The 13,731-nt window shown below is 47.3% G+C and overlaps 1 protein-coding gene across 1 annotated transcript in view; it reads right to left on the bottom strand.

Annotated features, from left to right (window-relative positions):
* The window catches only part of LOC121565682 (transport and Golgi organization protein 1 homolog), a 78,751-nt gene that overhangs the window by 9,958 nt on the left and 55,062 nt on the right, over positions 1 to 13,731 (bottom strand). Inside the window, 5 exon segments of the mRNA XM_045210087.1 lie at positions 22 to 80; positions 3,697 to 3,706; positions 3,990 to 6,156; positions 6,282 to 6,368; positions 6,491 to 6,721. Coding sequence (XP_045066022.1) covers positions 22 to 80; positions 3,697 to 3,706; positions 3,990 to 6,156; positions 6,282 to 6,368; positions 6,491 to 6,721 — 2,554 coding nt within the window.

Genomic DNA, 13,731 nt, shown 5'->3' with positions numbered 1-13,731 from the left:
GAGAGAAGTAGAAGAACTTACTTAGATATGACTTGCTTTTGACCAGTGAGAAAGGGAAAAGAAAAGTGGCAGCAAACAGCCTCCTCAACAGTAGCATACGATACATCATAGAATAACATGAAGCATTCAGATGATGAAATTATGAATCCATCGCGACGCTACCGTACGTTAGTTTGACAGCTGAGCTGGCTATCTGATGTTAACTAGGCTATTCAGAACGCTGAATAAAATATGATTATTGCATCACAATATACATTCTGATTCGGGTTTATCGCGTATTTGTTGGATAGAACTAAAACATTGCACAAGTTTACTGACAAGTGAGCGTAATTTCCCACTCGATTTCTCCATTCAATTTGCCTATCTGACTCCCGCAGATTTATTATGATACCTCAAAAGCACATGTAGATTATTTTTCAAGCACTGGGTACCAAAACAAACTAAGCAAATATAGAGAGGATATGACTCTCACAGTCTCAGGGTAGGCTATCGTCCCTCAACTACATTTATATTAACCTTTAAAAGTAAGTCAAAATTGATCAAATAAATGTTAATATAAATGCCTAGTTGAGGGACGACGCTAAGGGTTGGCTATCCTTATTTTATTTTTTCTGTTCTCAAAATAGTAGCCACTCTACTATCAAGGTCCAGGGAAGCCCGGTAGTGAACATATTTGGGAGGACCATCAATGATGGTAATGATCCAAGTCACATGCCATTGCAAATGAAATGACAAAAAAGCATTGCAACTAATTACAGGCCAATACCAAAGACATGAACCTCTTTCTGCCTATTCTTACAACCCATAAAAGTGATGTTGGTCAACTGTGCTGGTCCATTCCATATTCAGGGTCAATATCTCCCCAAGTATTGCCTTTATTGTTTAAAATTATCTATATCCCCCCCCCATAAATAATATTCAGATTTTCCCCAGTACTGTTTGAGGCCTACTTAACTACATGATTCTAGGGATGTGAGGCACTGAGCCTACCAAAGATTTTGTACCTGAACCTCATTTACGTTCTCTTTTACCATTTTGTTTAATTTCACTTTGTTGTCACTAGCAATAGATTGTATAGATGTGTCACAGTCCCCGTTAAGACTAAATCCATTATACAATGGCTGTACTTGAACTCAACATGATTCTGAGTTGCATAGAAAAGTAGCAGATGCTACATCCTTTTGACTATCTGGAGATAGGCCAATACAATCATTGCTTGTTTACTGTTATTTGGTGATTTACAAAAACAAAAGTGTTTGGGGTTTCTTGTGCTGTGTGACACATTCCTCACCATATTTACGTTTCACTGCATTTCTCCTCCCCCCTCTGTGTTTGGTGTTTTTGTATCAGTTAGTTTATTGTCTTTGACTGTTGCACTGACTAAAGTTTATGCTGTCATCCTCATCTCCTATCTCATTACATATGGGTGACGGCTCAAAGGATTGGTCAACTCAACCTTGTTCCTCAATCTGATTAACAAAACTGGATGTTACCTCTATTCTTGTCCCACATATTCCTAAAATGTTTGATACTACGTTTGGTGACAATGGGTTTTCCAATTGGCCATTGCAAAGTTTTGGCAACTTCCTCCCAAAATTCGAAATCACACTTTTCATTATGCTGCATAATGGAATGTATTGCCATTGAAATAGCATGATAATTCCCCTCATTTGTTAACTTTCTGATCCTCCACAACATCCCTGCCACCCCATACAATTTATGTTTCAGATTTGGTGGTTCAACAGCCTTATTTTCATTCATCTGTTTTGTCAAATTATTCAGATCTATGCATTTATCAGTAAGGTCGACTCCACAGTTAACTCTTATCACCATAGACAACAGCGTCACTATCAGTACAGTCAACTCCTACTATAGCACTAGGTCCACCCTTTACCAGTCCTTCCACCAACACCAGACCTCTGCGACCAACTCCCTTCCCTAATTTATTCTATTCTATTTTATTCCATTATATTGTTGTTAAATCATTATTATATATATGTTATTATAGTATAGCCTATAATTTCGTCCATCAAACAGGTAGGCCTACCTTTTATTTCTTAAATAGGAAGAAATAGGCTCGAACACGAAGCCCACTTGTTATAAAGTCAAATTAAAATGAAGACCCTATTGAGTAATCCCAACCCCACTTTATTCCGGCACCTAGAATAGTTCTCTCTATAAGCCAATATGTAATTTATAGGCCTATAGTGCAGGGCTAGGCAACCCTGGTCCAGGAGTGCCGCAGACACTTCATATTCTGGATTGAACCAACCTGGAACAGCAGGTGTGTTGAATTTAGGCAATCACTGAACTGATCAATTAGCTCAGTTGGTCAGGTGTGGTGCCTAGTTGGAACAAAATCCTGCAGAACCTGCTGCACTCCAGGAACAGAGTTGCCTACCCCTGCTATAGAGCCCCACAGTGGAGGTGTCATAATACCCATAAAACCTAGCGGTCAAACAGGGAAATGGTTCCAATTGTTTTTCCACCGTTCATTTTTCCTATAGGGAATTTTAGAAACACTTAAAATAAGGGCTGTGTTTCGTGTAGGCTTACCCTGGCATGACGTTTTGATAACCATTTAAATCGCTCTTGGACAAGGTGACTTTTATCAATATATTCGGCTCTATTTACTCTCAGATTCGAAAAATGCTAATTAGCATCAAAGTAGACATCATGCAAGACTACAAATCCCTGCAAGCCAAAGTCAGGGCTATCCAGAGCGTATCATATGCAGCAGCTGGTAAAAGGGTTGAGGGTTTGAATGGTGCACTTGAAGTCCACTAACTGTAAGTCGCTCTGGATAAGAGCGTCTGCTAAATGACAAAAATGGAAATGGAAAATGGAAAGGCCTTCACTGCAGGCTGCAGGGGTTGCCTTTCACCAGCAGTATCCTGACATTTTAAAGGTTAAGAAGGTGGACTTTGTGGCCTTTATAGCTATGGTGATAAATGGCACTGCCAATGTGGAGAGAAGGTCCAGGAAGATAGAAATCATTGTAGAAGCGGCGGAGAGGTTCCTGGGGCTGAAAGATTTCTCGACGAAGGAGTTACATGGAATATTGTCACAAGCCGTACCACCGTCTCAGGCCCTAGAGCCTGAGAAGGGAGATATGGAGAATTGAAAGAAGGAAGAAATAGGAGTTTTGTTTTGTCAATGTACTATTTTTATTTGGGTGGATTAAGTTAGTTTCCCTATCACGTATGGATTTTATTTTTACCTTGTTTTGGTTTCAACCCATCCAGTTGGTGGCGGCAATACACCTTTTTAGGTTGTAGTCCACCATAAAGCCCACAGAAGGAGAAGAAGAAGAAGAAGAAGAAGAAGAAGAAGAATAATACAGTGTATTGCAGGCATTTTTTAAAAGTTTTTTTTTTAGTCATTTAGCAGACGCTCTTATCCAGAGCGACTTACAGGAGCAATTAGGGTTAAGTGCCTTGCTCAAGGGCATATCGACAGATTTTTCACCTAGTCGGCTCGGGGATTAGAACCAGCGACCTTTCGGTTACTGGCACAACACTCTTAACCACTAAGCTACCTGCCGCCCTATTTGACCTTGGACCATGTTTTGAACCGCACATTTAATGCAAATACCACTTAAATAGGAACAAATATGAATCATTGTTAATGTTTAGACAATTATTTTTGTCATGAATAAATTTTGTCAGGAATGTCTTCTCTTCCTCCGCATCAGACATTTCCCCATCTTTTGAAACATTCAGAGGTTCAAACAGTGAGTACATTTTCATGCATTGCAATCTCACTGGCATTGTCAGGATGTGTATTTGTTCTGTCAACAGACTACTATTTACTTTGTTGTACTTCTTGGGCATTTCATAAATACAGCTTATTATGCAAACCAAATCTCCAGGCATTATTATCATGTCATTAGCAATGTATGACACTTTCCAAATATGCATTTAACAAAAGGTTGTAATTCTCCTGTACTCTGACATTAACTTAAACTGATTTTTAAAAAGCAATATTACCTGTGTCCGGGTGTAGTTGACTGCCAACTGCCAAGGGAGCACTGTTTCTGGCGTTTGAGTACTTCTGACGCAGGGGGAACACCAACTCCTGGAAGTCGTCCAAGATGGCAGCCTCCTCAATAAACTCACCAGCCTCCTGCTGCAGGTCAGTGTTCTCCTGGGCATCCAGCATCCTCTCAATCTCATCCAGGATTGGTGTTTCAGAGGCTTCCAAAATGGCCTCCAGCGCCTTTTCAATGTCCTCACTGGTGTTTGTCTGGGACAGCCGGGCAGCCTTCAGCTCCTGCTCCAGGTCAGAGAACAGGAACTCCACCCTAAAGAGGTTCTGAAGACCCAGAATCTTTTGGAAGCGCTCCATATCCTCCTCCTTAAAGTGGTCTCGCAATAGTGTCAGCCTCAACACATCGTCACTGTATTTCGGCTCTTTGCTTGGGAAGGGATCTGGAACCATCTCTTCAAGTGAGGGTGTGTGGCTTTCAGCATCCTTCTCAGTCTCATGCACCTTAGGTTCTATGTCAATTGCCTCGTCGTGTTGGACCACATCCAACACATCACTGGATACAACATCGGTTTGTGTATCATTATTGGGTTGCTCTGACCCAAATTCAGATAGACTGTCTTTGTCCTTTTCATCACTGTGCTCAGTTTTGGATGAACACAATGATGCATTTTCATCCTCCAGCAACTCTTCCTCAATCTCTTCCCCCTCTAGGTGTATTGAATCCTCCTCCTCTATGAGGAGTTCTTGATGGCTCTCTTTCACCATTGTTTTTTTACTTAGATCTGGGACCTTCTGGCATGGTTCTCGAAATCGTCTGAAAAGCTCTGTACCACCCTGTTTCAATGTATTATCTACTTGTGACTCTTCGACAGCTTGTTTCTGCTCTGATTCGTTAATTTTACTATCAAAGTCTGAGAGCATGTCTGTCTTTGAGAGCTGTTTAGGGACTGGGCTGTCATCTACTGTAAGGTTCTCTGCTAAAGCCTCCTCAGTGTGTTCAAAGGGACTTGCCTCATCAGCAGGAGGTGTTGAAGGTTCAATGTCACCTTCTTCAGATTCATCCTCAAACTGCAACGTCTGGGAATCCTCATCAGGTACTTTGACAGCATCCTCACTGTAATTAGAGTCTGCAGGTTCCTCAAAGATTAGCTCATGTGGCTGTTCTGCTTCCTCTGACTCCTTGGGTTCTTCAATTTTGGGAGACTCCTCTGGTGTCATTTCACCTTCGCCATCATCCTCGTCATCTTCCTCTGAACCGGCAACATGAGCTATTCTTTCCCCACCACTGACAATGTTAAAAACTGTATCACCAAATGAAGACCACAGGTTATTGTCCTTGGAGTCCTGTTTCTGTATATGAGGTACCTCTGATAGACTGTCTTCCTCATCTGTCTGATCAGATTCCGGAATGTTCTTGTGTTCCAAATTAGAAGGTTCTTCAGAAAAAGCCAGCAATGGAGTTTCCCTGAGATGATAATCACTTTCCTCATCCTGCTGATATTCAAACTTGTCACTTTCCTCGTCCTCCTCGTCATATGGAGTCACCTTCCAAGTGTCCTCATCATCAGAGGTGACAGCATCAAACGTTTTTAACTCAGGGATAGGTCTGCCTTCTGAAAAACCATCAGGTGCATTCTTTAACTCAGGATCATCTTTGGATAGAGGTTCTGAGGGGGTTTCTTTGGTCTCACCTTCCTCTGGTTCAACAACACTGTCCGGCACAGAGTCCTCTGTCCTCTGCTGATCTTTCTGAAGGTAATCTTTGATCCTCTCAGCTGTGGTCTCAAGTACAGTGTCAGATTCCACTCCCTTTGTGTCAAGAGTTTCAGGCTGAGGCAGAGAGGACTCTAAAGGCTCAAAATGTCTCAGATCTTCATAATCTGAAACCTCCTCTACAACCTCATCTGGAACCTCCTCTACAACCTTATCAATGTCCTCAGGAACATCCCTATCAATCTCATAATTTTCTGACATTGTCACTTCAGGTGTAGGCTTATCCACTTCCACTGTGGTGCTCTCAGCACTTTTGGTTAGGTCAAAAGTATATGTGGTTACTTGCACAGATTCCTCCTTGTCTGTTAACAATAAAGAGGAGCCTAACAGTGAATCAATGTCATAACTGTCAAACTTATCGTGTCCAGTGTCAAAGCAAACAAAGTCGGTTTCCTGAAAAGAAAAAGAAGACATTGTTTGAGTCATACTACCCATTTCAGAAAGAAGTTCAGTCATTCCAGATACTTGTTTAAGTGATGATGCATTGGCAGTAGTGAAATAGGCCTAAATCAATTTACCTCAGAAGGAACCTCCAATTCTTTTTCAGTGTATATGTGATTGATTACAAGTTGGTCCTTATTGAAGTAACCAAAGCGGTTACCAACCTATTGTACGAAATTGCAACAAAAACAGAGAACGAAACATGATGTTAACAAAACAGAAAATGCTTCAACATTCCTTCTAGACTGCAATGTTATCACATAATTAAATATTAACTTATACTTACACTCCCTGCCCATATATCTGTCCGTCTGCCTGAGAGTTTATAGTAGACCTATATAGTCTCTCCTTTTTTAAATGACAGAAACCGACAGTCTGGTCCGGTGAAATCACTGAAAGCTTTCCCCCTGCACAGGAGCACTGTGGAGAGAAATGTTTCAAAGATCAGTTGTTGTGGAGATGTAACCCCTACCAAAGATTCCGGCCCATGACCCAGCCACTGACCTGGGCGTCCACCCTATGTGCCCCATGCACAATCAGGGCGTGAATAGAATAGACATCTCTAAAGTTATCTACTTCTCTTTTTACAGAGCCAGAGTATCAAAAAAGAAAGCCAAGCATCAAGGGTAAATAGAATATTGTTTTTAACTTGATAAGGTAGATGCAAAAAGAAAAGAACTTGCAAGCAGAGGGGTTAATGACATGACAGTCTTTTATGTCAACAATAGCTAGCTATATAGCTAACCATGCCTATACACCATCTTGCAATTTGCTTCCTAAGCCAACACAGAAGTATGATATCTTTATGGTCCGTTTAGTAAGTAAGTTGGCTAGTTGATTACAATCAAGCTAACACATCTCTATTGTGTGTATGGTAGGCTAATGTAGCTAGCTAGCTAACTAAGAAGACTGCCAGATCAACTGGCAAGTTATGTTATGTAGCTAGTTAGCTACTCCAAACTTGTGAACATTGTCGATGAGCCCTTGTGTGGCTTTGGTTTCAACAAAATATGTAGGCCGAAAACTTGTTTACATGGTGCAAGCTCCTAATGATTAGTTACCGGAGTGTAACTCCAGTTCTATGAGTGGAGCGGAGCCCCATATGGGAGCTCTGCTCCTATTGGTTTACCCACTGCCCTAAGGCAGCATCAGCCTGAGACAAAATTATGCACACACCTGCAGCCAGTAGGAGTACAGGTGTCCCTATAAGTGTAACGATCCCGGCAGTCTGAGTCGGGTCCTGTCTGTGGACTAGTTTTTCTGCTCGTGATCTCCAGTTTCCCGAGGGTTCTGGAACGCTCCGGGGAGCTCTCTTGATTTCCGCACCTGCATCCCATCAGCAATCTGCACACCTGGTCCTGATCATCACCCTTCTTAGGCTCTGGCCTAACATCCATTCCCTGCCGGATCGTTAGCCATGAACAGTAGGTTTACCAGAGTATCAGTCTTAGAGCTTCTAGCGTTAGTTTTGTTGTTTTGGCACCTTGTTGGTTTGTTGTTTACTTACCTCCGTTTTGTTCCATCTGCAGTCACTCGTCCGGAACCTTCATCCAACCTCTGCCTGGTGGTCGGCGGCTGCCGAGCCATGATGGGATCAACCACTGCACCCCCAACAACTAATCAACGCCGCCCGCTCTGTTCCCTGGATTATTCAGCATCACTCTTGAATTTGTAAATAAACACTCACCTTCGTTTCAACTTACCTTGTCCTGGTCTGCTTCTGGGTTCTGGCTTTGTAACTCGTGACAGAACGATCCGGCCAGTAATGAACCCAGCGGACCTGGACTCTGTTCGCCATGCCATTACCCATCAGGAGAAGATGTTGGGCCATCATAGCACGGTACTACAGGAGATCGCGTTGTCAGTTCGGAACCTTTCTACCGGTCTGACGGAGGTCCAGAACCAACGCAAGTTTCCGGTGGAGGATCCACTACCGGTTTCACCCATCTCGCCTGCCGCTTCTGGAGCTGTGTCCTTCCGTGAGCCCAAGGTTCCGGCGCCGGATAAATATGAGGGGGAGCTGGGAAGATGCCGTTCCTTCCTTATGCAGTGTGGATTAGTGTTCGATCTACAGCCCTACTCTTATGCCACAGACAAGGCTAGGATAGCCTTTGTGATTGAGTTGCTGCGTGGTCGAGCGCTGGAGTGGGCTTCAGCCGTTTGGGAACGACAGGATCCCTGCATGGCTTCATACCAGGGGTTCACGGCCGAGATGAGGAAGCTCTTCGACCATTCCGTCCGAGGGAGGGACGCAGCTAGGCGCCTGTTTTCGCTTCGCCAAGGAACTCGCAGCGTGGCCGACTTCGTGATCGAGTTCAAGACGTTGGCTGTGGAGAGTGGGTGGAATGAGGAGTCTCTGCAAGCGGCCTTTTACCAGGGTCTGTCGGAGCAGCTCAAGGATGAGTTGATCTCCTATCCGGAGCCTAGTGACCTGGACAGCTTGGTAGCCTTGTCTATTCGGGTGGATAATCGAGTCCGAGAGCGAAGGAGGGAGAAGCAATGGGTTCCGTCCAACCGATCAGCTTCTCAGGTTCCAGTCGGGTCGGGATTGGATCAGAATACGCCGATCATCGGCCACCACACAGGATTAGTGGAGAGGTTCTGTCTCCCGATTCTGAACCCATGCAAGTGGGGCGGCACGGGTTAACCAAGGAGGAGCGCCAACACAGACGTAGGGACTAACTGTTGCCTCTACTGTGGTGGTTCGGGACATTACCTCGCCACTGGTTCCCGGCGGTCGTCAAACTGCGCGGCTCGCTAAAGTTGGGAGGACTTTTAGCGAGCCAGTTTCGACCTCTCAATACCTCTGTCAGACCCCGTTTCCGGCTACCCTTATGAACAGGAATCAGAGCTTAGCGATTAACGCTTTATCGATTCAGGTGCCGATGGAAGCTTTCTAGATGCCGAGTTGGTGGAACAGCTGGGGCTTTCCAAGGAGCAATTGCCGGAAGCCATTGAAGCTACCACTCTGGACGGCAGTAGTCTGGCACGTATCACGATGAGGACTGAACCGGTTAAGATGCTGTTGTCGGGGAATCATTCTGAGATGATTTCATTCTTCATTCTGCCGTCTTCCCATGTTCCTCTGGTCCTTGGATACCCCTGGCTGAAGGAACACAATCCCACGTTCGATTGGGTGACGGGCAAGGTAACGAGTTGGAGCCTTGATTGTCATGCTAACTGTCTCAAGACTGCCTGTCCCCATTCGGTTCCCAGTCAGGTGATTGAGGCTAAACCCCCAGATTTGTCCCTGGTTCCCGAGACATATCACGATTTGGGGGAAGTTTTCAGTAAGCAGAAGGCTCTGTCACTCCCTCCCCCACCGACCATATGATTGTGCCATCAACCTGTTCCCTGGAGCGGTCTACCCCAAGGGAAGGTTATACAGTATCTCCCGACCTGAACGTGAGGCTTTGGAGACCTACATCAAGGAGTCCCTAGCTGCTGGTCTCGTTCGTCCCTCGTCATCACCCCTGGGGGCAGGATTCTTCTTTGTGGGTAAGAAGGATGGCTCTCTTCGACCGTGTATTGATTATCGGGGGTTGAATGACATCACGGTCAAGAACAAGTATCCCCTGCCCTTGATGAGTTCTGCCTTCGACTCCTTACAGGGTGCTACGGTGTTCACCAAGCTAGACCTACGCAATGCGTATCACATGGTCCGGATCAGAGAGGGGGACGAGTGGTTGACGGGTTTCAATACACCGATGGGTCACTTCGAGTATCAGGTGATGCCGTTTGGACTGACCAATGCTCCAGCGGTATTCCAGAGTATGGTGAACGACGTCCTGAGAGATATGATCGGTCTCTTTGTGTTTGTTTACCTGGATGACATTCTGATCTTCTCGAAGGAACCTTCCGACCACGTCCAGCATGTCCGGCAGGTTCTGCAGCGATTGTTGGAGAATCGCCTGTTCGTGGAAGGCCGAGAAGTGCGAGTTTCACGCCCACACGACATCCTTTCTCGGGTACATCATCTCCAGGGGAGAGATTAGGATGGACCAGGAGAAGGTTAGAGCGGTTCTGGAATGGGCCCAGCCCGGTACGAGATTGCAGCTCCAGAGATTTTTGGGGTTTGCGAATTTCTACCGCAGATTCATCCGGGATTACAGCCGTGTGGCCGCTCCGTTAACTGCCTTGACTTCCAGTATCAGGACCTTCAAGTGGAATCCGGAGGCGGATCGAGCGTTTCTGGATTTGAAGAGGCGATTCACCAACGCACCGATTCTCTCTCAACCGGACACGGCCCGTCAGTTCGTCGTTGAAGTGGACGCGTCTGATGTGGGAGTTGGCGCCATCCTGTCGCAGCGATGCTCCACGGACAGTAAACTCCATCCCTGCGCCTACTACTCTCGTCGCCTTTCGCCTGCGGAGAGGAATTACGATGTGGGTAACCGGGAGCTTCTCGCGGTGAAACTTGCCTTGGAGGAGTGGCGCCACTGGTTGGAGGGGGCGGAGCAACCGTTTATTGTCTGGACTGACCACAAGAATCTTGCTTACGTGCAATCGGCTAGACGTCTCAACTCCCGTCCAGGCCAGGTGGGCGTTGTTTTTCGGACGATTCAAGTTTTTCCCTGACGTTCCGACCTGGATCTAAGAACGGCAAGGCGGACGCCTTGTCCCGGATGTTCTCCAAGACGGAGGAGAGTGGGTCCAAGACCGAGACAATTCTCCCCCGGAACTGCGTCGTGGGAGCAGTTATGTGGAAGATTGAGGAGGAGGTGATGGCGGCCCTTCGGACTCAGCCCGGTCCCGGTAACGGTCCACCCGGTCGGTTGTTTGTGCCTGAGTCGGTTCGTCCTGCTGTCCTCAAATGGTCCCACGCCAGCAAGATGGCTTGTCACCCTGGCGTGGCTCGGACGATGGCATTTCTTCGCAGACGCTTTTTGGTGGCCTGCCATGGCCGAGGATACTCGGGGTTTTGTTGCTGCCTGTCCAGTGTGTGCGCAGAATAAGAGTACCAATCGGCCCAGCTCTGGACTACTTCACCCCCCTTCCTATTCCCCGCGACCATGGTCGCATCTGGCCCTGGACTTCGTCACTGGGTTGCCCGCTTCTGAGGGGAACACGGTCGTTCTGACTATCGTGGACAGATTCAGCAAGTTCGCCCACTTTGTGCCAATTGCCAAGCTTCCCTCTGCCTCGGAGACGTCCGAGATCCTGGTTAGGGAGGTTTTCAGGGTCCACGGTTTGCCCAGTGATATCGTTTCCGACCGTGGCCCTCAGTTTACCTCTGCTGTCTGGAAGTCCTTCTGTTTGGCCATTGGAGCTACAGTCAGTCTCACATCTGGTTTTCACCCCCAATCCAATGGTCAGGCGGAGAGAGCCAACCAGAAGATGGAATCCACGCTACGCTGCCTGGTCTCTTCCAACCCCACCTCCTGGGTCTCTCAGTTGCCTTGGGTTGAGTATGCCCACAATACTCTCCCTACATCTGCCACTGGGATGTCTCCCTTCCAGTGCCTGTATGGCTACCAACCTCCCTTGTTCCCTTCTCAGGAGAAGGAGCTCTCAGTGCCCCTCTGTTCAGGCCCATATTCGTCGTTGCCACCGGACCTGGCATCGGGCCAGAAAGGCACTCCTTAGAGTTTCGGACCGGTATCAGCTCCAGGCGAATCGTCGCCGGATCCCCGCTCCCACCTATACCATCGGAGATAGGGTCTGGTTGGCCACACGGGATCTTCCGTTACGGACTGAGTCTAGGAAGTTGTTACCGAAGTTCATTGGTCCGTTTGTGGTGGAGAAGGTGATCAATCCAGTGGCAGTTCGACTCAAACTACCGAGGACGCTCAGAGTCCATCCCACCTTTCATGTCTCCTGCCTCAAGCCTGTTTTCCTCAGTCCTCTGTTGCCTCCTCCGCCTCCTCCTCCTCCTCCTCGGATGATCGGAGGTGGTCCTGCCTACACGGTGCGACGCATCATGGATTCCAGACGGCGGGGCCGGGGTTTCCAGTATCTCGTGGACTGGGAGGGGTATGGTCCTGAAGAGAGGAGTTGGATTCCGCGGCGACAGATCCTAGATGCTGACCTCATCCGTGACTTCTACCGCCTCCATCCTGGCGCTCCGGGGAGTCCGCCCGGTGGCGTTAGCTCGGAGGGGGGGGTACTGTAACGATCCCGGCAGTCTGAGTCGGGTCCTGTCTGTGGACTAGTTTTTCTGCTCGTGATCTCCAGTTTCCCGAGGGTTCTGGAACGCTCCGGGGAGCTCTCTTGATTTCCGCACCTGCATCCCATCAGCAATCTGCACACCTGGTCCTGATCATCACCCTTCTTAGGCTCTGGCCTAACATCCATTCCCTGCCGGATCGTTAGCCATGAACAGTAGGTTTACCAGAGTATCAGTCTTAGAGCTTCTAGCGTTAGTTTTGTTGTTTTGGCACCTTGTTGGTTTGTTGTTTACTTACCTCCGTTTTGTTCCATCTGCAGTCACTCGTCCGGAACCTTCATCCAACCTCTGCCTGGTGGTCGGCGGCTGCCGAGCCATGATGGGATCAACCACTGCACCCCCAACAACTAATCAACGCCGCCCGCTCTGTTCCCTGGATTATTCAGCATCACTCTTGAATTTGTAAATAAACACTCACCTTCGTTTCAACTTACCTTGTCCTGGTCTGCTTCTGGGTTCTGGCTTTGTAACTCGTGACAATAAGAGGGGATGCCTCCCCTCAATCAGCCTCCCGAGATATTTATCTTCAGCGAGACTAGATAGGGTCGGCAGGACCTTAAGTCCTATGGGGCTCCGCTCCACTCATAGAACTGGAGTTACACTCCGGTAACTAATCGTTCTATATCGTGGAGCTCCGCCCCATAGGGGAGCTGTAACGATCCCGGCAGTCTGAGTCGGGTCCGGTCTGTGGACTAGTTTTTCTGCTCGTGATCTCCAGTTTCCCGAGGGTTCTGGAACGCTCCGGGGAGCTCTCTTGATTTCCGCACCTGCATCCCATCAGCAATCTGCACACCTGGTCCTGATCATCACCCTTCTTAGGCTCTGGCCTAACATCCATTCCCTGCCGGATCGTTAGCCATGAACAGTAGGTTTACCAGAGTATCAGTCTTAGAGCTTCTAGCGTTAGTTTTGTTGTTTTGCACCTTGTTGGTTTGTTGTTTACTTACCTCCGTTTTGTTCCATCTGCAGTCACTCGTCCGGAACCTTCATCCAACCTCTGCCTGGTGGTCGGCGGCTGCCGAGCCATGATTGGATCAACCACTGCACCCCCTAACAACTAATCAACGCCGCCCGCTCTGTTCCCTGGATTGTTCAGCATCACTCTTGAATTTGTAAATAAACACTCACCTTCGTTTCAACTTACCTTGTCCTGGTCTGCTTCTGGGTTCTGGCTTTGTAACTCGTGACAGAACGATCCGGCCAGTAATGAACCCAGCGGACCTGGACTCTGTTCGCCATGCCATTACCCATCAGGAGAAGATGTTGGGCCATCATAGCACGGAGCTACAGGAGATCGCGTTGGCAGTTCGGAACCTTTCTACCGGTCTGACGGAGGTCCAGAACCAGCGCAAGTTTCCGGT

The sequence above is a fragment of the Coregonus clupeaformis genome, chromosome 33 (genome assembly GCF_020615455.1).
Source record: "Coregonus clupeaformis isolate EN_2021a chromosome 33, ASM2061545v1, whole genome shotgun sequence".
Lineage (NCBI taxonomy): Eukaryota > Metazoa > Chordata > Actinopteri > Salmoniformes > Salmonidae > Coregonus > Coregonus clupeaformis.
Note: the sequence above shows the minus strand (reverse complement) of the source record. Positions and strands in the feature narration are given on the sequence as shown.